This window comes from Eurytemora carolleeae, unplaced genomic scaffold (assembly GCF_000591075.1).
Source record: "Eurytemora carolleeae unplaced genomic scaffold, Eaff_2.0 scaffold907, whole genome shotgun sequence".
Lineage (NCBI taxonomy): Eukaryota > Metazoa > Arthropoda > Copepoda > Calanoida > Temoridae > Eurytemora > Eurytemora carolleeae.
In genome coordinates, this window is record NW_019396952.1 from 23919 (window position 1) to 51050 (window position 27132).

At 32.6% G+C, this 27132-nt stretch overlaps 1 protein-coding gene across 1 annotated transcript in view; it reads left to right on the top strand.

Moving 5' to 3' along the window:
• The first annotated feature begins 7802 nt into the window (after positions 1–7802).
• Positions 7803–27132, top strand: part of LOC111710453 (protein amalgam) — a 35443-nt gene continuing 16113 nt past the window's right edge. The window contains exons 1-3 of the mRNA XM_023484548.1: positions 7803–8121; positions 21814–21879; positions 23870–24000. Coding sequence (XP_023340316.1) covers positions 21822–21879; positions 23870–24000 — 189 coding nt within the window. The 5' untranslated portion in view covers positions 7803–8121; positions 21814–21821. The remainder of the gene's footprint in view (positions 8122–21813; positions 21880–23869; positions 24001–27132) is intronic.

The following is a 27132-nucleotide window of genomic DNA, read 5'->3' on the forward strand; positions in this document are numbered from 1 at the left end:
TAGTGTCGCTTGAATAGAATCCAACAAATACATATTATATTTAATCATCTACTTTCAAGTCTGAATATTGTACTTTGGAACCATTTCAAATTACTGCTGTACAGCTACATGTAATGCTGTACAGCAGCGTGGCGGGGAGGTGGGGGGGGGGAAAGACTAAGTATTTTAAACAAATGTCAATTAAGTTTTATAAGGCAAAGGAATTGAGTTTTTGTCACAAATTCAAATTGTCTAATCCCTATATCTTTACAATCTGATGATGTAAACCTTAGATATTTCAAACCTAGATTATTTGGTCTGACAGAATTGATAGTTTGAAATATCAAAGGTCTACGACATTGGGTAGCAAAGATAAAGAGGATAGAAAAGTAGAGTTTGTGACCAAAAACTCAGTTCCTTTCTTTTAAAGATGTTGTAAGCATAATTTAAAGTAACTATGCAAAAAGGGGAATGCACAATTTATAACTGTACCCTTATGAACCTCCGACGGATAATCGAGAACAGAGAACTCCGTGTGTTTATCTCTAAATTTGTGTTAAAATTTCCGGATTGCGTTCTGGCAGTACTGTTTAATCTCGAACATTCGATGTCAAACGCGATTATTTTGCAAGTATTTATTTTGCGACTTTTAAAAAATAGATATCAACATTCCTAAACTATAAAACAGTTTAAAAAATAGATATCAACATTCCTAAACTATAAAACAGTTTAAAGAATAGATATCAACATTCCTAAACTATAAAACAGTTTAAAGAATAGATATCAACATTCCTAAACTATAAAACAGTTTAAAAACAAATTGTCCAACAATTGCGTAAATAGAATTAGCCAAAGGTTTATAGGGTACTGTTGTGAATCGGAAAATGGATATTTTTCTTTCTTAACATGCACAATTAAACATTAACATTGATATTAGAATATACAGAGACCTTGCAACTTGATTTGAACAATCAGAGGCAGAATTCAAAGGAATTAAGCCGCGGCTCAAATATGGGTTGCTTCACTTAAAATCAAATTCAATGTTTCAAGATTTAAGCCGGCGCTCAATTGAAACCTGTTTTTGGGGATTTGAGACGCGGCTCAAATTTATTAAATTCGGACTCTGATTATTTAAAATCGGTTCAATGGAGTTCTTCTCCGGCTGGCCAAAGGGTAGCACAGAATAGAGAATATGTTCAACTCATTTTAACAAATTTAGATTAGTCCGTCCTTTAAAAAGTTTCTAGCTAGCTCTGAAACGGGTGTGTTTTAAGGCCTGTTTGTTTAGGCGTATATATCGGAGGCGTACATGTATGTTTGTTCAAGGGTTCATTAATTAAACTAATTATACACATTAGGAGTCTAAAGTAAAGCAATAAATTGATTAGTAATCACTAATCTAAGTTTTAGTATTTTTAATTAACTTAAACAGTGGTACATTAAAGATCGATAGAGATCGGCGGGGTGGGGGATCGTTAAAGGAGCTATAAACGTAACTTCAAGTGACCCTCCAATGAATATCCAAATTTTAGATATCTCCAAAATCCTTTAAATATCCAAATCTCAAGAATCTCTAGGTTCTCTTGAATATCCAAACCTCAAGAATCTCAAGGTTGTCTTGAATATCCAAACCTCAAGAATCTCAAGGTTCTCTTAAATACCCAAACCTCAAGAATCTCAAGGTTGTCTTGAATATCCAAACCTCAAGAATCTCAATTTGAATATCCAAACCTCAAGAATCTCCAGGTTCTCTTGAATATCCAAACCTTAAGAATCTCAAGGTTGTCTTGAATATCCAAATCTCAAGAATCTCAAGGTTGTCTTGAATATCCAAAGCTCAAGAATCTCAAGGTTGTCTTGAATATCCAAACCTCAAGAATCTCAATGTTCATTTTAATATCCAAACCTCAAGTATCTTCAGGTTCTCTTGAATATCCAAACCTCAAGAATCTCAAGGTTCTTTTCAACATCCAAACCTCAAGAATATCCGAGTTTTCTTGAATACCAAAGTCTCAAGAATCTCCAGGTTCTCTTGAATACCAAAACCTTAAGAATCTTCAGGTTCTCTTGAATATCCAAACCTCAAGAATCTCCAGGTTCTCTTGAATATCCAAACCTCAAGAATCACCAGGTTCTCTTGAATATCCAAACCTCAAGAATCTCCAGGTTCTCTTAAATATTCAAAACTCAAGAATCTCAGGTTCTCTTGAATATCCAAACCTCAAAAATCTCAAGGTTATCTTGAATATAATAACGTCAAGAACCTTCAGGTTATCTTGAATATCAAAACCTCAAGAATCTCCAAGTTTTTTTGATATCCAAATCTTAAGAATCTCCAGGTTCTCTTGAATATTTAAAACTCAAGAATCTCTAGATTATCTTAACCATCTAAACCTCAAGAATCTCCAGGTCTTCTTGTATATCCGAACCTCAAAAATCTCCAGGTTCTCTTAAATATATTAACCTCAAAAATCTCCAGGTTCTCTTGAATACCAAAACCTCAAGAATCTCCAAATTTTTTAATATCCTAAGCTCAAGAATCTTAAGGTTTTCTTGAATACCAAAACCTTAAGAATCTCCAGGTTCTCTGGAATACCAAAACCTAATGAATCTCCAGGTTCTTTTGAATACCAAACCTCAAGGTTCTTCAGATTCTTTTGTGCATTCTAACCTTAAGGATCTCCAGGTTCACTTGAATATTCAAACCACAAGAATCTCAAGGTTGTCTTAAATATTCAAACCACAAGAATCTCAAGGTTGTCTTGTATATCCAAACCTCAAGAATATCAAGGTTATCTTGAATACAAAAACCTCAAGAATCTCCAGGTTCTCTTGAATATTCAAACCTCAAGAATCTCCAAGTTCTCTTGAATATCCAAACCTCAAAATCTCAAGGTTTTCTTGAATATCAAGGTTCTCCAGGTTCTCTTGAATACCAAAACCTCAAGAATCTCCAAGTTTTTTTGAATATCCGAAACTCAAGAATCTCCAGGTTCTCTTGAATATCCAAACCTCAAGAATCTCCAAGTTCTCTTGAATATCCAAACCTCAAAAATCTCAAAGTTCTCTTGAATATTCAAACCTCAAGAATCTCCAAGTTCTCTAGAATATCCAAACCTCAAAAATCTCAAGGTTTTCTTGAATATCAAGGTTCTTCAGGTTCTCTTGAATACCAAAACCTCAAGAATCTCCAAGTTTTTTTGAATATCCGAAACTCAAGAATATCCAGATTTTCTGAAGTCCAATTCACAAAAACCTTTTCATATTAAAGATGAAAGATATTTTTATTTTTCAATATGAAAATTGATTAATTTTAATTAGGTCTCTTTATTATAGTAACAGGCGAAATTATGCTCATTGCATCTCAATTAGAAGTTTCAAAGGTACAGTTGGCAACCGAGCTTGCTTCACTATCAATTTAGAGTCATTCGAAAATTGCGTCTACAGTCTTATTAAACTAACTAGCACTTGATCTTCTTTTTAACCAAATATTTTCTATTTGAAATGTATTTATATGTTTAGTTAAAGAAAAGAATCATTATTTTAAACTAAAAATTTTAAAATAATGTTTATAATGTTTTTAAGAATTCGATTATTTGTCATTATTCTATTGCTTAAAAGTTTTCTTTTATGTTCAGAGTCAAAAACCTTTATTTTTAGAATATGACCGACCTCTTTTAATAATAATAGAAAACACTGAGAAATAATGGTTGTAAAAAGTAAGGATTAACATTTTTTTTCAATTAGAAAGGTTTATTTTGTCTTCCATTTAAACTGTTTAGATGATTTTAACTTTGTTATATAGAAAAACAAAACACAGGAAAAACAAATTACTTTCTTACGATGCAGTTTTAACCTTTTTTAACAATAAAGGAACTGTAGACGAAATTTCAAGTCACCGACCTGACTTGAAATATTTGGTTGACAACAAAGAGTAATTTTCTTTTGATCATGCATTCGTTTAAGAGGTAGGGAGCGTAATATCAGAGTTACCCTCCATGCAAAAGCTGAAAATGCCCGATTCACAACAGTACCCTTTGAACTTTTATCTGATCAATGATTTGGAATAAATTGTCGTTTTTCTAGGTTAAAAGGTTTTAGTTTCTGTAGTAAAAATGCGCAAGTCACTTTTATAATTTATACTGGAGCAGTCAAAGCTTTTACGTTTACAATATATCACTTCAATGTTACTTTAACATTACAATTGAAAACAATTGATCATTTACTTACGAAACAAACAATTAAAATATAAATACAATTTTCAATTAGAAAAACAAAGATACATCCTTCATCTTTCAGTTTTAAAAAGAATACCACCGTAAAATGTGCGTATGTAAATATAACAAACTATGCTTACTGTCTCTGGATGGTAACAGAAAATCAAAGGATTTAAAAATGATTAAAATGTATTAAACGTTTTCAAATATAGTTTTCATCAAATAAGCTCACCAAGCAATTAAATATGTTTTCAGTATTGCACTTGTTTACCGAGTCCGGGATCAAATATTTTACCCGAGGGTTTTACCAACTCTCTCAACAAATTATTTTAATGAAATAAAATTGTAAACAAAGTCTAGAAACTTTAAACAAAAACATTTTCTTCATCAAAAAGAAATAGATTGTTGGAGTTTGAAATTACTCAGCAAGAAAAAATACCAAGAACAGAGGACAAAAGTGCACGGTTAATCATGTTGTAGAGTTCGAAAAACAAACCTCCAATTCTCCAATAACGGAGGTTCTGCGGTATTCTTAAGTGATGCGATTGAGGTGCACCATGCGGTGCACCGAAAAGTGATTTGCGGTGCACCTTTTGTAGAGTGTTTGAGGTGCACCTTTTTAGAGGGTTTTAGGTGCACCTCTTTTAGAGGGTTTGAGGTGCATCTCTTTTAGAGGGTTTGAGGTGCACCTCTTTTAGAGGGTTTGAGGTGCACCTTTATTACACCTCTTTTGGAGAACCGTTTTAGAGCTAGCACCTTTGAAACAACTTTTTTAGAGCACTGTTGACAAAACCCCATTAGAGTCAATTGAAATACGTATTAGATATTCCTTTCAAAAATTGTGGTAATTAACATACATATACATTCAGTTAATGTATTTAATTAACCTGCATTTAGCAAGAATACACATATGCATATGTGATCTATTGGATACTTCTATCTTTATAATAAAACTTTGAGCATGGCGCTATCACACATATTATATTTTTGTTAGTGAATTAGTCATGATCAAACACAAATATTTAATTCTATGAAATATGATTTTGTTTGAAACAATAACAGTTTTATTTTCTGTACATAATTCAATTTTATTTTCAACTCTAGAGACCTCTTGTGGTAATATTTGCAACTGCCCAGACCCCCATGTCACATGATTAGCTCTCCTTAAAAGGAATTCCAACGGAGCTCCTCTTTTGGAGAATTCTCCTCAAGCGGAAGGAACAAGGAGGATTTTCCACAAGAGGAGGAAATGAGGAGGATTCTCCATTTTCGGTGAATAAAAAGAGTCCTCCTCTTGAGGAGTGCAAATGGAAAGCAGAGTAGGGTTTCTTGCTGGTTACCCTCTTCCTGGCAGAGTATGCTTCGTATGGTATCAAGAAAACATTGATGATTTATTTTGATAGATGTTCTTATAGATTAAAATAAAGTACAATGAACAGATTTATCAAGATAGATTAACGGTGTACTTTAGCACAAGCCGAATCAGGTAGATATAGATTCAAAAAACATGTTTAACTTGTTCATACATGTAGTTTGTGATGTATCAACTGAACCCCTATAATAGAAATCATGCAGAATCTAATTTTTTCTCAGCTCTCTACAGATTCAGTAACCTCTACGGCGGATTAGTAATTGAAATGTACACTTAGCAGTATGATCAGATGCCATGGGGATGGGGTTCCAGCTAGTCCAGGCAGTGGAGGGAAGGGGTCGGGCGGGGGGTGGGGGAGGATGTAGTCTCCATATATTACTATTGTAAAATGTTTAAGAAATAGTTTGCCTGGACATAAAGTTAACATTTTTACTATGAAAAAAAATAAGAACAAAGTATAAATGTAACCTAAACACTTTAGGATAAAAAATCATAAAAGACTAACGCTTTCTTTACTCTTAAAACTGTCGTTTCGTTGAAAAAATAAGCTTTGCTAGACTTCTGAAAGGGGACTATGTACGTAGTTTAAAATGACAATGCATATAAAATGTGTTAATTCTCTCGATTTTTTTAAAGCTTTAAGTTAATTGTATTCTATTCCCTCCATTGTCTAGTTTATCACGTATTGTAGTATATTATACTAGTTTATCACGTATTGTAATATATAATACTAGTTTATCACGTATTGTAATATATAATACTAGTTTATCACGTATTGTAGTATATTATGCTAGTTTATCACGTATTTTGCTATATTTAACTAGTTTGTCACGTATTGTACTATGACTGTACTTTAAAGAATGTAATTAAGGTTGATCATCATTTTATTCTACGGATTGATGAACAAAAGAAATTCTAAATAATTAAACAGAAAAATGCCCTAATGCAATCAACTAATTCTGTCTTTAATATTCAAATAGAATACATGTAGCTACGGTTACATCAAAAAATTGAAAGAAATCAGAGGAATAAATTTTATATTTCTCAAATATTCTTTTTCTCATCAAGACACAAGTATATGCTAATGTTTTGTAAAGAAATGGATTAAGCACATGTTTCTATGAAATAACGATAGAAAGGATTAAACATTAGAAAAAAGATACCAATATCCTTGTAGCTCAGAGTCCAGGAAATAACGGGATGGATACCTATATCTTTGTATAGCTCAGATTTCAGTGAAGAATGGGTTGGATACCTTTATCCTTGTATAGCTCAGAGTCTAGGGAAGGATGGGTTGGATACCTATATCCTTGTATAGCTCAGAGTCTAGGGAAGAATGGGTTGGATACCTATATTCTTGTATAGCTTAGAGTCTAGGGAAGGATTCCTTGTATAGCTCAGAGTCTAGGGAAGGATGGGTTGGATACCTATATCCTTGTATAGCTCAGAGTCTAGGGAAGAATGGGTTGGATACCTATATTCTTGTATAGCTTAGAGTCTAGGGAAGGATGCGTTCGATACCTACTTCCTTGTATAGCTCAGAGTCTAGGGAAGGATGCGTTCGATACCTACTTCCTTGTATAGCTCAGAGTCTAGGGACGGATGCGTTCAATACCTATTTCCTTGTATAGCTCAGAGTCTAGGGAAGGATGCGTTCGATACCTATTTCCTTGTATAGCTAAGAGTCTAGGGAAGGATGCGTTCGATACCTATTTCCTTGTATAGCTTAGAGTCTAGGGAAGGATGCGTTCGATACCTATTTCCTTGTATAGCTCAGAGTCTAGGGAAGGATGCGTTCGATACCTATTTCCTTGTATAGCTCAGAGTCTAGGGAAGGATGGATTGGATACGTATTTCCTTGTATAGCTCAGGGTCTAGGAAAAGATGGGTTGGATACCTATATCCTTGTATTTTTCAGAGCATTGGAAAGAATGGTTTGGATACCTATATCCTTGTATTGCTCAGAGCATTGGAAAGAATGGTTTGGATGCCTATATCCTTGTATTGCTCAGAGTCTAGGGCAGATTGGTTTGGATACTTATATCCTTGACTTGCTCAGGGTCTAGATAAGAATGGATACCTACATCCTAAAGAGTCAGGAAAGGTGTATTTGAAAGGTTGGTTGGTTGAGGACAAAAACTCGATCTTAATCTATGATTTGAGGAGGAAGAGATTCGGTGGATTGCGGGAGGTGAGCCGGGGAAACCTCTAAACCTCGCGGCCCCCACTCTAGTCTTCAGTCTCCGCAGTTTCTCCAGACACTAGGACGAGTCATATCTCTCTCTCTCTGGTTTCTCCGATATCTAATCTATCAATTCTGCAAGTCTAAACTGTGAAGAAAAAAAAAACTTCAGTCATTAATCCATTTTAAGCGTGTATGCACAAAAGGGTGACTTAGCAAAGTCACTTCTTGAAAGTGATATTCGTGTGTAGTGTAAAAACTGACTTTGGAATCATTCTTGCAAAAAGTGTTTGTGATTGGGTGTAATTTATCAAATTGGATCCAACCTTTTCGATCTGTAAAAGATAAAAGTTTGAGGAGGAGCAGAAAAGGTAAATGTTAGGATATAAATTGGAAAAATATCAAGGACGGATTTATCTTTATCTCTCAAGTTTTTCTTTCTGCTCAACTTAGCTCAATCATCTTTTCTTTCTAAACTAGTTTTTATAAATAGTTTAAATCTAGATTCTGGTAATTTATTCTTTAAATTCTAGAAACTTCGATATTCAATAAGTTACACTTTCTCATGATATAAATAATAAATTCCTTCCAAGTTTTTTATTTTAACTTGTCTCTGCAAAATAGTAAAGTTCTAATTGTCTATCTATCTATCTATCTATCTATCTATCTATCTATCTATCTATCTATCTATCTATCTATCTATCTATCTATCTATCTATCTATCTACTGCATGAGAACAAGATGCGAAACTTGTCCTCGTCAGAAAACCAGACGGAAAAAGCTTGGAACTTAATTGAAACCTACCTTTTCACTCCGATACAGAAATCCAACAAAGTATTGTGTTTCAGAGCTTAAATATTTGTTTAAAGGGACTGTAAGCGTAATTTCAAGGGACCTTTCGTTTATGTTTGATTTACAACGATATTCTTATTTATATAGCGGGAAATAAGTGCCGAAAAACCGCCCAAGTGTGCACTAGTACTTAGTATACAGTGCCACTCAATCTTCAGTTTTAGAATTGATGGTATCTGCCTCATCGATGTTCGGATAAAGGATGGCAGGGTACCGTTTTAAATCGGACATGCCTCTCTATAAATTGAAGGTCACTTGAAATTACGCCTACAGTCCCTTTAAGCTTCTCAGTACTAACTTAGTTCTGTCTTTATCGATAGGAATGGTTTTTTAATCCAGCCAAGTAATTTTATCACAAGCAAAGTAAAAAAAGTTGTTAACCCTATTCCCGCTGGGGGGGGGGGGGTCAATTTGACCCCCCCCTGTAGTTTTTTTTACATAACTCAAAAAGTATTGGTCTGAGGCTGTTGAAATTTTCTGACTTTTCTTACATACCCAAAGCCCTCCCTTTAGGCCTAAAACCGGGCTTTAATACTAACTGCCTGAGTCCTCAGGCACACTGCCTGAATGACTGCTTTTGCCTGTAACAAACTAAATCTTTGTTTTGACCCACTTTCACTTGTCAGATTTTGATAAAATTTAGCTTTTTGGAAAGCCTATGACATAAGGAAACAGATTGCACAAGTTTTGCGAAAACAAAATTGCAAATTTTTTGCAAACAACCTGTCAAAGGAAATTTGCACATTTTTAGTTTTTCTTGATTAAAAATCAGGTTTTTTAAAATTTTGCAAAAATTTTTGCATATTTGAAATGGCATGGTCAAGGGCTTTTCAAAAATGTATAATTTTTTATTTTTTGGACAAATTTTTTTTTGCAAACATTTTTACTATAAAACAGGATTTTGCGATAAAAAATTCAATTTTCGCAAATTTGCAAATTTTTTTGCAGATTCTAAAAGTAGAGCACAAGATGTATCATTTGTCATATTTGGACATAAAACATGGGATTTAGAGGGGGGGGGGGGCAAATTGACCCCCCCCAGCGTATCCTGGTTTTCAAGTACCCCAGCAGGGATAGGGTTAATCCTAGGGTCAATCAGATTTTGTGCAATTCTAAGGATTAAATTAATGCTTTGGTGATCGCACCCGGAACTGGCTATTTCAAGTTAGGGGATCAATCAAAAGTGTCAACGTCTAATTATTAGGCAGGCTTCATATTTTAGGTTTATTTTTCTTAAAAAGGTTTCTTACAATTGACACTTACTTTAGGTTAAGTTTCATTATACATAATCCATACTCTAGGTTTAGTTTCAAAATAAATTATCCAGGTACTCTAGGTTAAGATACAATTGTTTTAATCCATACTCTAGGTATAGTTTCATTAGATGAGATTTATACTCTAGGTTTAGTTTCATCATACATGATCCATAAAAAGGTTTATTATAACTGATCCTTTCTTTAGGTTTAGTTTCATAAAACCTGATCCATTCTTTAGGTTTAGTTTCATTATACATAATCCATATTCTAGATTTAGTTTTATCATACATGATTCATACTCTAGGTTTAGCTTCATTATACAAGATCAATGCTCTAGGTTTAGTTTAATTATTAATGATCCATACTCTAGGTTTAGTTTCATTATACAAGATCAATACTCTAGGTTTAGTTTTATTAGATGAGATCTATACTCTAGGTTTAGTTAATTTTATTATATATGATCCATAATCTAGGTTATGCTTCATTATACAAGATCAATACTCTAGGTTTAGTTTTATTATACGTGATCCATATCTCTAGGTTTAGTTTCATTATATATGATCCATACTCTAGGTTTAGTTTCATCATGCATAATCCATACTCTAGGTTTAGTTTCATTATACATGATCCATACTCTAGGTTTGGTTTATTATACATGATCCATACCTCCAAGTTTAGTTTCATTATATATGATCCATACTCTAGGTTTAGTTTCATTATACATAATCCATATTTTAGGTTTAGTTTTAATAGTTTTTATGCATGCTGTAGCTTAAGTTTCGTTAGTTTTAATCCATATTCTAAGTTTAGTGTAATTATATTAGATTTAGGTTTAGTTTTCTTGTACATGATTTATATTCTAGGTTAAGTTTTATTATATTTGATCCAGAATCTAGGTTTAGTTTCACTATACATGATCCAGAATCTAGGTTTTGTTTCACTATACATGATCCAGAATCTATGTTTAGTTTCACTATACATGATCCAGAATCTAGGTTTAGTTTCACAATACATGATCCAGAATCTAGGTTTAGTTTCAATATACATGATCCAGAATCTATGTTTAGTTTCACAATACATGATCCAGAATCTAGGTTTAGTTTCACAATACATGATCCAGAATCTAGGTTTAGTTTCACAATACATGATCCAGAATCTAGGTTTAGTTTCACAATAAATGATCCAGAATCTAGGTTTAGTTTCACTATACATGATCCAGACTTTAGATTTAGTTTCACAATACATGATCCAGAATCTAATACAAGGATACAAGGATACAAGGATACAAGGATACAAGGATACAAGGATACAAGGATACAAAGATACAAGGATACAGGGAAACAAGGATACAAAGATACAGAATGTAGGATCCTCAATAAAAGAATAAAGAATGCAGTATAAAATTTACAGGATATAGGATAGAGAATGAAAATAAGAATGTAGGATGCAGGAAATGCATATTTCCATGTGTTCTAATGTAAAGGGTTTTCTGACTGAGAACATCAAACAACATCAAACAACTAAATATTAATGCTTTCTCAAGAAATATAGTCTAGAAAAATACCAAGAATAGAAGTTTTCTGTTATTTTAATAACAAAGTTAAAAATCAAAATAGGGAAATTGCTTCATATTTCTGAAAAAAGAACATAATTTCTTTTAATAAAAAGCTGTTTTTATCTATTCATTTTATCTAACAGAATTCATGGTTTAAGATATCAAAGGTCAATATAATGGGTTGCACAAATAAAGGTATTAGGAAACCAGACTTTGTGACAAAACTCAATTCTTTAATCCAAAACTTAAGGTTCACCCATTTAGAATTTTTATTATTTTCCAAAAACACCTAAAACAACTAAAAATGCAAATATAATTTAAATCCCCAGTGCAGGACAAGGTTTTATAATAAACTCTGGATGCGCTCCAATGTACGAAAAATTTCGTCTTCTAAGATAGAAGGATAAAAACCTAATATGACGTCACTGATTATAGAGGTGAGAGTGATGTTAGCTGTATTCCGTAGTTGTTTCGTCTGCTAGAGAATTTGTTTATGTTTTGATTGCATACTTTTGTAACTTAGCAAAATAAGACATTCCCGGACATATTTATACCCTGGTTCATTCCCGGACATATGTATACCCTGGTTCATTTCAAATACCAGGCCAAATTTCAATCAGCTAGAGCAAGCTGAACAGCTGTTTTGCAGGATTTCAAAAAAGCCTTTCACCGTTAACACAAAATATACTTTAGCAGACTAAACTTTATCTTGATCATTGAAATTAGGTATAAATACAACAATAGTTTTTGACAAAGGAGATTTCGTAGACGTCAATTAATTTCCATGCTTATTGGGACACCCTGTATTTTTATTGGGACACGCTGTAGAACAATTATTCATCAACTATTAAGAGTGGGCAGACTTTAAAGAGTCGCCAGGCCTGCATCTGATGATTAAAAACTATTATGACTTTAGTTTTGTAGAACATCAGGCAATATCCTCAAATATAGTTTTTTAGGAAATTAGGCAATATTCTCAAATATAGTGTTGTAGAAAATTAGGCAATATCCTCAAATATAGTTTTGTAGAAAATTAAGCAATATCTGCAAATATAGTTTTGTAGAAAATTAGGCAATATCCTCAAATATAGTATTGTAGAAAATTAGGCAATATCTTCAAATTTAGTATTGTAGAAAATTAGGCAATATCCTCAAATATAGTATTGTAGAAAATTAGGCAATATCCTCAAATATAGTTTTGTAGAAAATTAGGCAATATCCTCAAATATAGTTTTGTAGGAAATTAGGCAATATCCTCAAATATAGTTTTGTAGAAACTGGTATGTTTAAGTTCACTGTAATCTTGCCAGGCTACATGTGATGCATAAAACGGGCTGGGCCAACTCTACCCTGGGTAGTCCAGACTGGACAGTATGACTGAATTCATATACAGTACATGTTGTACCTGGTCAGATCATGTTTACTGTGTGAATAATTTAGTAAAGGTATATTATCTTGAAGATATCTTAACGTCCTATTTTGTGTTATAAGAACTGTGAAGTATACTTGAGTGCATATAATTTATCCTATATACTGATATACATAGGATAGGTAAATATGAAACCCAATATCATATATTGACAGTGTATCTCTCTATCTTTAGATAGTTTGATACTATACAGTATCACACCTACAGTACATGGATGTCTAAAGTGTCATATCTTTCATATATTAGGTTGTAAACTTTAATTCACGCCAGTCTTCCACATTTTTGAGAAAATTAAAGGTTAAAGAGTACATTTGTAAAACGGATATTTTACATGGATGCACTTGAAATTACGCTTACAGTCCCATTAACCTTGACTTTTAGAACGTCTGCTTTTGAGAATAATAAAGAATTTGTGTCTTTTTAAAAAACTCAAATTTTCTAATGCCTTAATCTTTGCAACCTAATTTTGTAAACTTGTCAAGCTTAGCATTCCTTGCTTGAAAAATCTGAGGTCAAGGACATTGGGTTGCAAAGATATAGGGATCAGAAAATCAGGTTTGTGGCTCAATTCCTTTCTTGTTTTAAGTTTTCTAGATCTTAATCAAGTTTTTTTCCCGAGTTTGTTACAATTTTTATAACATAAGCTTTGTAACAGACATTGGCCCAGATAAAATTTTCCCCTTTCCTAAAAAATAAATCCCGGAAAAAGTAGAAACCCTGTTTTTGTTTGTTTTCTTAATTTTGTTTAAAGATTAAACAGACGACAGTTGTTTGTACACAATCTTAAACATACAAAATAAAACCTGAACTTTTAAAATTCAAATATTTAAAAAAGGTAATTTTATACCCACATTGTTTAACGCTGGAGGAATTCACATTTGTTTAAATCTTTAATTTAAAACAAAAACAAATTTTCTAATTCCTTTATCTTTACTTTTAAAGGTGTAAAACTTTAATATTTCAAGCTTATATTTATTGAACTAACAGAATTTATAGTTTGAAATGTCAAGGTCTGTGACATTGGGTGATAATACGATTGGAAAATTTGAGTTTGTGGCAAAGACTCAGTTCTTTTGTGGCAAATTAATCAATTTTTATTTATTTTTTATTTGTGTTTTCCCAACACTGAATTTGTATAAATTAATATTTTAACCATTTTACAAAAAACAAATTTTTCTGCTCAACTTTCAGTGACGTCACATATGAGCCGTTTAGAAAGTTTAAAATAGAACTTATAGATATGACACTTTTTTAACACTGACTTGAACACAAATAGTAATTAAATGTGTTTATGCATTGGCTGTTATTGTGCTTGTATTAAGCATGGAATAAAAACCATCAGAAAAAATTGCCTGAATGGTTCATTCGTTTGATAAATTATCAATGATGTTTTTTGTGTCTATTTATACCAACGGATTTTATTTTAAACTTTATTTTTTTTCTTCAATTTTACTTTTCTTTGCAACATTTTAATGTTGAGGGAGCTATTTCATTATGCTAAAATTTAAATGGAATTTATGTCAGAACATTAAATTATTCTTTCATAAAATGTTTTAAAGATTTTCAAGGGATGTCTTTTCAATTAAAAATAATATCAAAAGGCGCAAAATTAATTAAAAAATGCTCATTTAACTTTAACTGAAATAGAAAAAATAACCCAAAAAAACAGATTATGTTTGAGAAAAAAACAATATCTAAAATGAATGAGATGAGGATAACATTTAAAAATGCAAAGCTTTAAAAAATAAAAATGCAACGTTCATTTTATAATTTTTCTCAAACATTAAATAAAAAGAAGGAAAGCGTCAATAATAATTAATAAAAACAATACGATGTTAGGATTATATTCTATTCCTCATGAAGAACCACATTTAAGGTACTGTATACGTCATGATGAGATATCCAGGTTTTTCTCATTTAAAACTTGGCGGGCAAATGAATAGTCACTGAAATTTTAAACCGTAGATTACATTTATTTAGTAGAAGACAGTAGAATACATTTATCAAGTAGACCGTAGAGTACAATTATCTAGTAGACCGTAGAGTACATTTATCTAGTAGACCGTAGAATACATTTATCTAGTAGACCGTAGAATACATTTATCTAGTAGACCGGAGAGTACATTTATCTAGTAGACCGTAGAACACATTTATCTAGTAGTCAGTAGAATACATTTATCTAGTAGACCGTAGAATACATTTATCTAGTAGACCGTAGAGTACAATTATCTAGTAGACCGTAGAGTACATTTATCTAGTAGACCGTAGAATACATTTATCTAGTAGACCATAGAATACATTTATCTAGTAGACCGTAGAGTACATTTATCTAGTAGACCGTAGAATACATTTATCTAGTAGACCATATCTAGTAGACCATAGAATACATTTATCTAGTAGACCGTAGAGTACATTTATCTAGTAGACCGTAGAATACATTTATCTAGTAGTCCAGTACAATTATCTAGTAGACCGTAGAGTACATTTATCTAGTAGACCGTAGAATACATTTATCTAGTAGACCGTAGAGTACAATTATCTAGTTAACCGTAAAGTACATTTATCTAGTAGACCATCTGTATATGTAGACAGAATTTCTTTTTTACTTATTTCTCCTTTTATTAGGGCCTTGTGGTAGTATAAGATTAATTTGCTTGTAGGGTCAAGACAAGGTAATATATAAGCATATTTAGAAATAGATATTATATTTATTATACAGAAGAAAAAAGTGTTAAAAACCTTTAAAAAGGAAAACCTAACCAAAAGGGTAAATATTAAAGGGAAAAACTTCAAAGATAAAGATCCCTGTCCCTTTTCATTTTTTTTAAACTTTAAAATAAATCTGAAATGTTTGTTTTGTTGTAAAAAAGTACACTTAGTGTGATATTTTCTTTTGTAAAATTGCTGTTGATTCATATTAATATTTATATTTATATTTGAAACACAATAAACTTTATTCATTTTGAAGCCTCCGCTTTAGCTTTAAGCTTTATGGCCTTTTCTAATAGCTTTAAACTTTAAAACTCTTATTTTTGGTAAAGCTCATGATACAAACTTTTGTGACATATTTTCTGATCTCAATTTTAAAATATGTCTTCCGACTTTTTACTTTTATTATTTACTCTAATATTTTTGTGAATCCACTGGTTAAGATCCTATAGAGAAGAAATGTGACAAGGAAAAATCCCATTTAATTTCACGCTATCACTGAGCAAGCATATCCTTAACCACACCAAGCAAAATAGACAAAATAATGTTTTCTTTTTTAAACCGAGAATTAGATACCAGAATTCATAAATAGCTCAGAAAGGAATTTTATAAAGGAACTGAAATTTTGCCACAAACTCAAAAGTTCTTATCCCTATATCTTTGCAACCTGTGAACCTTTAATATTTATAACTTTAAACACTGGCAAAGACTCAATTCCTTTTGATTTTAATTTTCCACACAAATAAAATTTTAGGTTGGTGCAAAAAAACCAAAAGAAAACTATCTTTAGTTTGTTGTGAGCAAAACATCTAGAGGGGTATAACCAAACTCTAGACCCGGAAAACATCTAGAGGGGTATAACCAAACTCTAGACCTGTAAAACATCTAGAGGGGTATAACCAAACTCTAGACCAGGAAAACATCTAGAGGGATATAACCAAACTCTAGACCTGGAAAACATCTAGAGGGGTATAACCAAACTCTAGACCTGGGAAACATCTATAGGGGTATAACCAAACACTAGACCTGGAAAACATCTAGAGAGGTATAACCAAACACTAGACCTGAAAACATCTAGAGAGGTATAACCAAACACTAGACCTGGAAAACATCTAGAGAGGTATAATCAAACCCTAGACCTGGAAAACATCTAGAGAGGTATAATCAAACCCTAGACCAGGAAAACATCTAGAGAGGTATAATCAAACCCTAGACCTGGAAAACATCTAGAGAGGTATAATCAAACCCTAGACATATCTAATGAAACTATATAACTTATAATAGACAATGGAATGATATGAATTTCTACTGGAACGATATAACTTATAATAGACAATGGAATGATATGAATATCTAATGGAACGATATAACTGTATAATAGACAATGGAATGATATGAATATCTAATGGAATAATAGAACGATGGAACTATCGACTTCATACTTGACTTATTTCTGAAAGGAATTATCTGATCTATTTTCAAAGATTTGTTCTTTGAGCTCATCTTGAGAGGAGGCTCTTCACATGGTTTCAGTCAGCTTTACCTTACTCGACACTTCTAAAAGTTGAGACAATCTTTCAGAACCATTTTATATTTTTTATATTGTCGACTCAGACTCTAGCACTCATACCTTTCAGAACCATTTTATATTTTTTATATTGTCTCAGACTCCGGCACTCATACCTTTCAGAACCATTTTATATATTTTATATTGTCTCAGACTCTAGCACTCATACCTTTCAGAACCATTTTATATATTTTATATTGTCTCAGACTCTAGCACTCNCCTGTATCCTGTATCCTGTATCCTGTATCCTGTATCCTGTATCCTGTATCCTGTATCCTGTATCCTGTATCCTGTATCCTGTATCCTGTATCCTGTATCCTGTATCCTGTATCCTGTATCCTGTATCCTGTATCCTGTATCCTGTATCCTGTATCCTGTATCCTGTATCCTGTATCCTGTATCCTGTATCCTGTATCCTGTATCCTGTATCCTGTATCCTGTATCCTGTATCCTGTATCCTGTATCCTGTATCCTGTATCCTGTATCCTGTATCCTGTATCCTGTATCCTGTATCCTGTATCCTGTATCCTGTATCCTGTATCCTGTATCCTGTATCCTGTATCCTGTATCCTGTATCCTGTATCCTGTATCCTGTATCCTGTATCCTGTATCCTGTATCCTGTATCCTGTATCCTGTATCCTGTATCCTGTATCCTGTATCCTGTATCCTGTATCCTGTATCCTGTATCCTGTATCCTGTATCCTGTATCCTGTATCCTGTATCCTGTATCCTGTATCCTGTATCCTGTATCCTGTATCCTGTATCCTGTATCCTGTATCCTGTATCCTGTATCCTGTATCCTGTATCCTGTATCCTGTATCCTGTATCCTGTATCCTGTATCCTGTATCCTGTATCCTGTATCCTGTATCCTGTATCCTGTATCCTGTATCCTGTATCCTGTATCCTGTATCCTGTATCCTGTATCCTGTATCCTGTATTCTGTATCCTGTATCCTGTATCCTGTATCCTGTATTCTGTAATCTGTATCCTGCATCGTGTATCCTGTATTCCATAAACTTAATAGTGGTGTAAGCAAAGGTGTGAACAACCTTGAACTGAAGAGCGTCATAGAAGTCTAGTGGTTGAAGGAAGTGTATACAAACCTTGCTAAACTGGATGAACAATTTTGGGAATCCGCTGATGGAAACAGAAAAATCTGCGAAATTTTTTATTTGCTATTTTTTTTTTTTAAAGCGGTGGAAATTTATGAAGCACTAAATAGGTAAAATTATCAAAATAAAACTGAGGCGTGAAGTAGGAAACCGAGTTTTATGAATAGATAGATAGATATTAAGGAATAAAAAAGAAAGGTATTCTAGGTGGGAAGAAAAGCAAAGATACCCCGGTGTTTGCTAAAGCCTTAGAATCCTCTAATTCCAGCCTTTGCAATTAGTGGGATTAAAGCGGAGAGAACTATTTACATTTTATACCAGACATATAGTAAGATAAACCCATGGAATACATACTTAGAATACACCAGACATATAGTAGGATAAACCCATGGAATACATACTTAGAATACACCAGACATATAGTAGGATAAACCCATAGAATACATACTTAGAATACACCAGACATATAGTAGGATAAACCCATAGAATACATACTTAGAATACACCAGACATATAGTAGGATAAACCCATAGAATACATACTTAGAAATACACCAGACATATAGTAGGATAAACCCATAGAATACATACTTAGAATAAACCAGACATATAGATGGATAAACCCATAGAATACATACTTAAAATATACCAGACATACATAGCATTAGTTATATCCATTTACTTCAGGGTTACACTTTAGAGACGCTTGTACGTAATTTGTACAGTCTATGTTCTTATATTCAAGGTTCCTTGTGGACTAACACTGACGTCTTTCTGTGCTTTATTGTATAATAATTGAATAATAAAATACTCAATTGAATACAGAAACCCAAAATTAAGCTTCATATCGTCATAGAGTTTTGGACCGTCTTTACCGTCTTATCCTTTGTGGGTAACCCTGTAGATTATATGTTAAGAATTAACAAGACAAGACCGTTGAATAAAGATGAAGATTTCATTTTTGAAACAAAGTCGAATGCTTTTTGCAAGTCTAAATACACATATAAATCATTATATTGTAATGTAATGAAACATAGTCAAATGCTTTTTGCAAGTCTAAATATACATAAAAATCATTATATTGTAATGTAATGAAATAAGTCAAATGCTTTTTGCAAGTCTAAATATATTTATAAATCATTATATTGTAATGTAATGAAACATAGTCAAATGCTTTTTCAAGTCTAAATATACATATAAATCATTATATTGTAATGTAATGAAACAAGTCAAATGCTTTTTGCAATCCTAAATATACATATAAATCATTATATTGTAATGTAATGAAACAAGTCAAATGCTTTTTGAAAGTCTAAATATACAAATAAATGATTATAATTGTCGATCCACGTTATCAAAAGTCTGCTTAAATTATAAATTCTTTTTTGAAAATTTCGGAATAAAGTATTTTTGAAGATTTCTCATTGTGAACTTAAAAAATTAATGTCATTTAAATTATTGATAGCACTCAGTGTGTTTCTGATAAAACTAACATGAATTAATAGAAATAAAAACTTAAGATTAATGTCCTACATCGAACCAAGGGCCGTTAAGGATGAAAAATACTGAACAAGAAACCCTCCTTGGATCTTTGATGATGCAAAAACATTCATTTCCAAGCCGAGGACAATTTTTACATCAAACCATTAACCCTATTCCTGCTGGGGGGGGGGGGGTCAATTTGACCCTCCCCCTGTAGTTTTTTTTACATAACTCAAAAAGTATTGGTCTGAGGCTGTTGAAATTTTCTGACTTTTCTTACATACCCAAAGCCCTCCCTTTAAACCTAAAACCGGGCTTTAATACTAACTGCCTGAGTCCTCAGGCACACTGCCTGAATGACTGCTTTTGCCTGTAACAAACTAAATCTTTGTTTTGACCCACTTTCACTTGTCAGATTTTGATAAAATTTAGCTTTTTGGAAACCCTAAGACATAAGGAAACGGATTGCACAAGTTTTGCGAAAAAAAAATTGCAAATTTTTTGCAAACAACCTGTCAAAGGAAATTTGCACATTTTTAGTTTTTCTTGATTAAAAATCAGGTTATTTTGCAAAATTTTTTGCATATTTGAAATGGCATGGTCAAGGGCTTTTCAAAAATGTATAATTTGTCATTTTTTGGACAAATTTTTTTTTGCAAACATTTTTACTATAAAACTGGATTTTGCGATAAAGAATTCAATTTTCGCAAATTTGCAAATTTTTTTGCAGATTCTAAAAGTAGAGCACAAGAGCTTTCTAATGTTGTATCATTTGTCATATTTGGACATAAAACATGGGATTTAGAGGGGGGGGTCAAATTGACCCCCCCCTAGCGTATCCTGGTTTTCAAGTACCCCAGCAGGGATAGGGTTAAGATCAATTGAACCATACATTTGTTTAAAATCACGAAACCTCTATTCCTATATAGGTACTGAATACTTGCCTAAAAATTATAATCTTCTACTCTCTTTGCAACCTGATGGTCTAAACCATTAATATTTCAAAAAATCAAATGATGACAATTACAAATTTTGCAGTCCTTTCTATTTTTATTAACGGATTTTAGAAAAATAATGACCGCCCATATCTCTGGAGTCATAAATGCACCCTCAAGATCCATCCGTAAAGGAATTGAGTCTATGCCACAAACTCTGATTTTTTATCTCTATATCTTTGCAACCCAATTTCCCGGACCTTAGTTATTTTAAACTATGAATTCTGTTTGATAAAAAAATCAAAGTTTCATCATCAGGTTACAAAGATATAGTGATAAGAACATTTGAGTTTGTGGCAAAGACTCAATTTCTTTCTAAATATTCCCAGCCAAGAAAAATTTCTATCCCGAATATTTCTTTGTCTGGTGTGTTGTCTTTCCTGGTCTTTAAATATCGAAGTTAACTTTGTAAATTAGTCGAACAATAATTGTTTTAAAAACCATGTTAATAGATATAATTAAGGGATATAATTAAGGGATATAATTAGCGGGGAAAATGATATATTCCCAGGCACACCAAGATTCATTACTTCTTTCATTAAATATGAGTTTCAATAAATACAAACGAAGGAGTCAATTCATTGACACAAACTAAAATTTTCTAATCCCGATATCTTTGCAACCTAATGTCGTAGACCTTGGATATTTCAATCTATGCATTCTGTCAGATCAAATAATCTTATGAAACCTTGAACAAATTGTTTCTCATTTTCCGGAAATATTCCGGAACCCGGGGGAATTTGTCTCTCACAAAGTTAACAGAAATGTTGCATAAAGGGGAAATTGTGAATTGAGGAGTATACTCCATATATGCAAATATGGACAGGAATTTTCTGACAGAAAATGTTTTAAATTAAAAAGTATGAAATTTACACAAGTATGCCCCTAGTTGCTGGCAATTCATGGCTTTTTTAATTCCAGAATTGTAAATGTATAACTCCTTGTAAATTCAGAATACCTTGTAATTCCAGAGCTACTTGTAAATCCAGAACTTCTTTTAAATCCAGAACTTCTTGTAAATCCAGAACTACTTATAAATCCAGAACTACTTGTAAATCCAGAACTTCTTGTAAATCCAAAACTAAACTATTTATTTATTTTTCAGGTTTGAAGATGATCATTTATTCATCTCATGGTCTTACAGTCGTCTTCCTCACACTCACTCTAAACGGTAATAAAAACTTAGTTGATATAATTAAGACAAATTGTATTCGTATATTTTGTAAAATAAGATATTACATACTTTTAGAAAAAAAATCAAATTTCTTAACCCTATTCATTGCAAATTTTTTTGCAGATTCTAAAAGTAGAGCACAAGAGCTTTCTAATGATGTATCATTTGTCATATTTGGACATAAAACATGGGATTTAGAGGGGGGGTCAAATTGACCCCCCCCCCAGCGTATCCTGGTTTTCAAGTACCCCAGCGGAGATAGGGTTAAGAAAAAACTTTTTAATTATTTGAGTTAAATTAAAAATTTAATTGATGAATTAGACTTTCTTTAGAGTTTGAATTTATAAATTTTTTAATATCGTGATTTTCAAATTAGTTTTGTCCATAATCAAATGTTTTTTTCCAACATGGGCAACATCACCTGATTACCAGTCTCTATAGAGTTGTATTGGAAAACTATTTTCCAAATTGACGTCACAAATGCACCTGGGTTCAAGGCACAATATAATGCACCTGGATTCAAGGCACAATATAATGCACCTGGATTCAAGGCACAATATAATGCACCTGGGTTCAAGGCACAATATCTTTTTCTCTCAAGTTTACAATTGCATTTCAAAATAATTTTTGTTCATTTAAAGCAAGGGTCGTCAAAAATTAAATGTCTTTATCATAAACAGTTTGATTTTTCTGTCAATCTGACCTTAATCTTAAAGGGAGTGTTCGAGAAAAATGAAAGGGGTATAGGCTGAATGCGATAAAAAAGCGCTTTTGATCGCTAATAATCTTACTTTTTTATCGCATTAAGCCGCTACCCCCTTTCATTTTTCGCGAACACTCCTTTTTAAGAAATTAAGAAATCATTTTGCGCAAAATTTCTGGTGTGACTTGGTGATCTTTTTACTCCTCCACCATAAACTAAGCTTTTGGTGCGTAATGTAGTAATTTTCAGTCCAATGACCCCAACAATAGTGCATCTAATTTTCAGTTCACACCAAAAGAGTAAATGGGTTCAAAACCAGCCTTTCTTTCTAAATAAGTGCTTTAAAGAAAAGGAGCTTTTATCGTAAAAGGAAAGCTTAGTTCAATAAGGTTCCTTTTCAAATAAGTTTTAAAGGGTGAACTGTACAGAATGAATTACTTATCTGCCATGCAAATCCATCCATCGTTTAAAATGATTTGGGATCCTCATTTCCAGGGCTACAAAAAGGTTGTAAAGTCAGAAAGTTCAGTCCATGGGTTTCCTGTGAATTTCATACGGTTCGATTAAAACTATCAATAAATTAAACTTTCTAGAATTTACTGACAGGAAACTATACATAGAGAATTAACAATAGTTCGATAAGGAATTAGAATAAGAATTTTGTAAAATATTTTTAAAAAAATCTAGCTAGAGACAAGCGTTAAAGCTGCTTTAAAATCTTTAAAGGGACCGTTCACTTATTTGGGTAATTTCAGGGTAAACTACACAGCCAATTCGCTGTTGATAGGAAATAGACTTACTAAGGACCCTGAAATTACCCAAATAAGTGAACGGTTCCTTTAAATGAAAGGGACTGTACCAGTAATTTCCAGTGATCCTGCAAAAAAAAGGCAATCATCGATTCACAACGGTACCCATACCAATTTTTCTACATAAGTGATTTACGCATTTCTTCTGCAGGAAAACATATAGGTACAATCCGAAACAAACACTTTTAATCTAAAAATATCTCCCACATTATTGATTAAATAATGGTATAACGCAGATAAGGCATTGACATCTTTGCATGAAGGGTCACTTGAAATAAAAGTATACAGGGGGGGGGGGCTAGCCGCAGCCGCTGGTGTTTATGTGTTGGCAAAACGGCAAGATCAAATTGTCGTAAATTTTTTGAGAAAACTCATGAGTGACATTGGCCAATTATTTTTGAATTTTTAAAACTCCACGGTCAAAGTCAGGCACTTTAGGTGGTAATATTTGAAACAATACTTATTTTTTGCTCAGGAATGAGTTGGAGTGCTGGGAAGGATTTTATCTCCCGTCCATATTTTGGAGAACAGGAAACAGACATTGTTGTTCAGCAGGGAGAAGTAGCATTCTTTAACTGTCATGTTCATAATCTAGCAAACCAAACAGTAAGTATAATTCTATAAACTCAGTGTTTTAAAATTGTACTGTACTGCCCCAGCCTCACAAATTTAACAGTATGTACACTAAGAGTATTTGTTTATTGTAACGTACTTCTCAAGCCTCACAAACCGAACAGTAAGTACACTTAGAATCTTTGACAATTGTACTGCACCGCTCCGGCCTAGCAAACCAAACAGTAAGTACAATGTAAACTAAGAGTCTTTGAAAATTGTACTGTACTGCCCCGAGTATTTTACATTGTACAGTATGGCTCCAGCCTAAAAACAGTAAGTACACTCTAAATTCAGTGTTCCAATCCGGCTTATTGTATCAGTCCGGCTTATTGTATCATTCCCGCTTAGTGTACCAGTCCGGCTTATTGTATCAGTCCGGCTTATTGTATCATTTCCGCTTATTGTACCAGTCCCGCTTATTGTACCAGTCCGGCTTCTATACTGTACTGTAAACTATACCCTATTAAACATTAGTTCATCCAATAGTTCGATTTTAAAACAAATGACAAAGTTTCTTTACCTTCCCCCTAAAACCCAAAAATGAATTATTTTAGAAAGATTTCTTTTTTAATCCAGAAAACTGTACTTAATTGTTTTAGTTTGAAAACTGAAGTTTAATTTATAATATTTATGAACGGTTGAGGGTTAGGGGAAATATATTTTGCAGTAATTGCAAATTTGTTCTAGAACTCTAGCCTTGTATACAACCTTACTTTGTATACAGCAATATAAATATGTGAATTCTACCTTACTTTGTATACAACAATATATAAATATGTAGAATTCTACCTTACTTTGTATACAACAAGATAAATGTATAGAATTCTACTTTACTTTGTATACAACAATATAAATATAAAGAATTCTCCCTTACTTTGTATACAACAATATAAATATATAGAATTCTACCTTACTTTGTATACAACAATAAAAATATATAGAATTCTCCCTTACTTTGTATTCAACAATATAATTATGTAGAATTCTACCTTACTTTGTATACAACAATATATATATATGTAGAATTCTACCTTATTTGGATGCAACAATATAAATATGTAGAATTCAACCTTGCTTTGTATACAACAATATAAATATGTAGAATTCTACCTTACTTTGTATACAACAATATACATGTATAGAATTCTACCTTAGTTTGTATACAACAATATACATGTATAGAATTCTACCTTAGTTTGTATACAACAATATAAATATGTAGAATTCTACCTTACTTTGTATACAACAGTATAAATATGTAGAATTCTACCTTACTTTGTATACAACAATATAAATATGTAGAATTCTACCTTACTTTGTATACAACAATATAAATATGTAGAATTCTACCTTACTTTGTATACAACAGTATAAATATGTAGAATTCTACCTTACTTTGTATACAACAATATAATTATGTAGAATTCTACCTTACTTTGTATACAACAATATAAATATGTAGAATTCTACCTTACTTTGTATACAACAAAAGAAATATGTAGAATTCTACCTTACTTTGTAAACAACAATATAAATATGTAGAATTCTACCTTACTTTGTATACAACAAAAGAAATATGTACAGTGAAACCCTTAATAACGAATACATCGAAAGAGTTTATCAAATGTCGTCTTGACAATTTTTCAATGAGTTTTATACTATATTATGTAAATTTCAGTATTTGCGAAAATAAATAAATAGCCATGAATATGCGGGAACAGTTTTAAAGAGTTCCATGTAATCATTAAATTAAAAAACTAAATATCTGCAACATTACATTATCAGAAAGTGAAGAATACGACATTTTATGAATTCTTTCGATGTATTCGTTATTAAGGGTTTCACTTTAGAATTCTACATTAATTTGAACAAAACAAAAGAAATATGTAGAATTCTACCTTACTTGACAAGATAGTACCCATTGGTTTGGCCTTGATGGTTTACCAGCTAGTGTTCATGATGACATCGATAGCTGACAAGAGTGTGCCCATTTGTTTGGCATTGATAGTTTACGAGTTTGTGTCTGAGTTTTGATATTTATAGTACACGAGATCGTGTCCAGGTTTTGGCATTGATAGTACACAAGATCATGTCCAGGTTTTGATATTGATAGTACACAAGATCGTGTCCAGGTTTTGGCATTGATAGTACACCAGATCTTGTCCAGGTTTTGATATTGATAGTACATGAGATCGTGTCCAGGTTTTGATATTGATAGTACACAAGATCGTGTCCAGGTTTTGGCATTGATAGTACACGAGATCGTGTCCAGGTTTTGGCATTGATAGTACACGAGATCGTGTCCAGGTTTTGATATTGATAGTACACAAGATCGTGTCCAGGTTTTGATATTGATAGTACACGAGATCGTGTCCAGGTTTTGGCATTGATAGTACATGAGATCGTGTCCAGGTTTTGGCATTGATAGTATATGAGATTGGTCCAGGTTTTGGCATTGATAGTACACAAGATCATGTCCAGGTTTTGGCATTGATAGTACACGAGATCGTGTCCATGTTTTGGCATTGATAGTACACGAGATCGTGTCCAGGTTTTGGCATTGATAGTACATGAGATCGTGTCCAGGTTTTGGCATTGATAGTATACAAGATCGTGTCCAGGTTTTGGCATTGATAGTACACAAGATCGTGTCCAGGTTTTGACATTGATAGTACACAAGATCGTGTCCAGGTTTTGGCATTGATAGTACACAAGATCGTGTCCAGGTTTTTACATTGATAATACACGAGATCGTGTCCAGGTTTTGACATTGATAGTACACAAGATTGTGTCCAGGTTTTGGCATTGATAGTACACAAGATCGTGTCCAGGTTTTGGCATTGGTAATACACAAGATCGTGTCCAGGTTTTGGCATTGATAGTAAAGTGAAACATAGTTTTACCTGGAAAGATACGGGTTTGAGAAACCCTTATGGAGTACGGAATGTAGTTCACTGGGTTCCCAAGCTAGCTATATATTAAGATATATAGTTCTTCTATGTAAATATGTAGAATTCTAATACCTAGCTTATATGTAGATAGTTCTAATATATAAATATGTAGACCAGATAAATGGTGCGTAACAATGATGCAGGGGCCGGGGGGATAGTTTTAAAACTATAG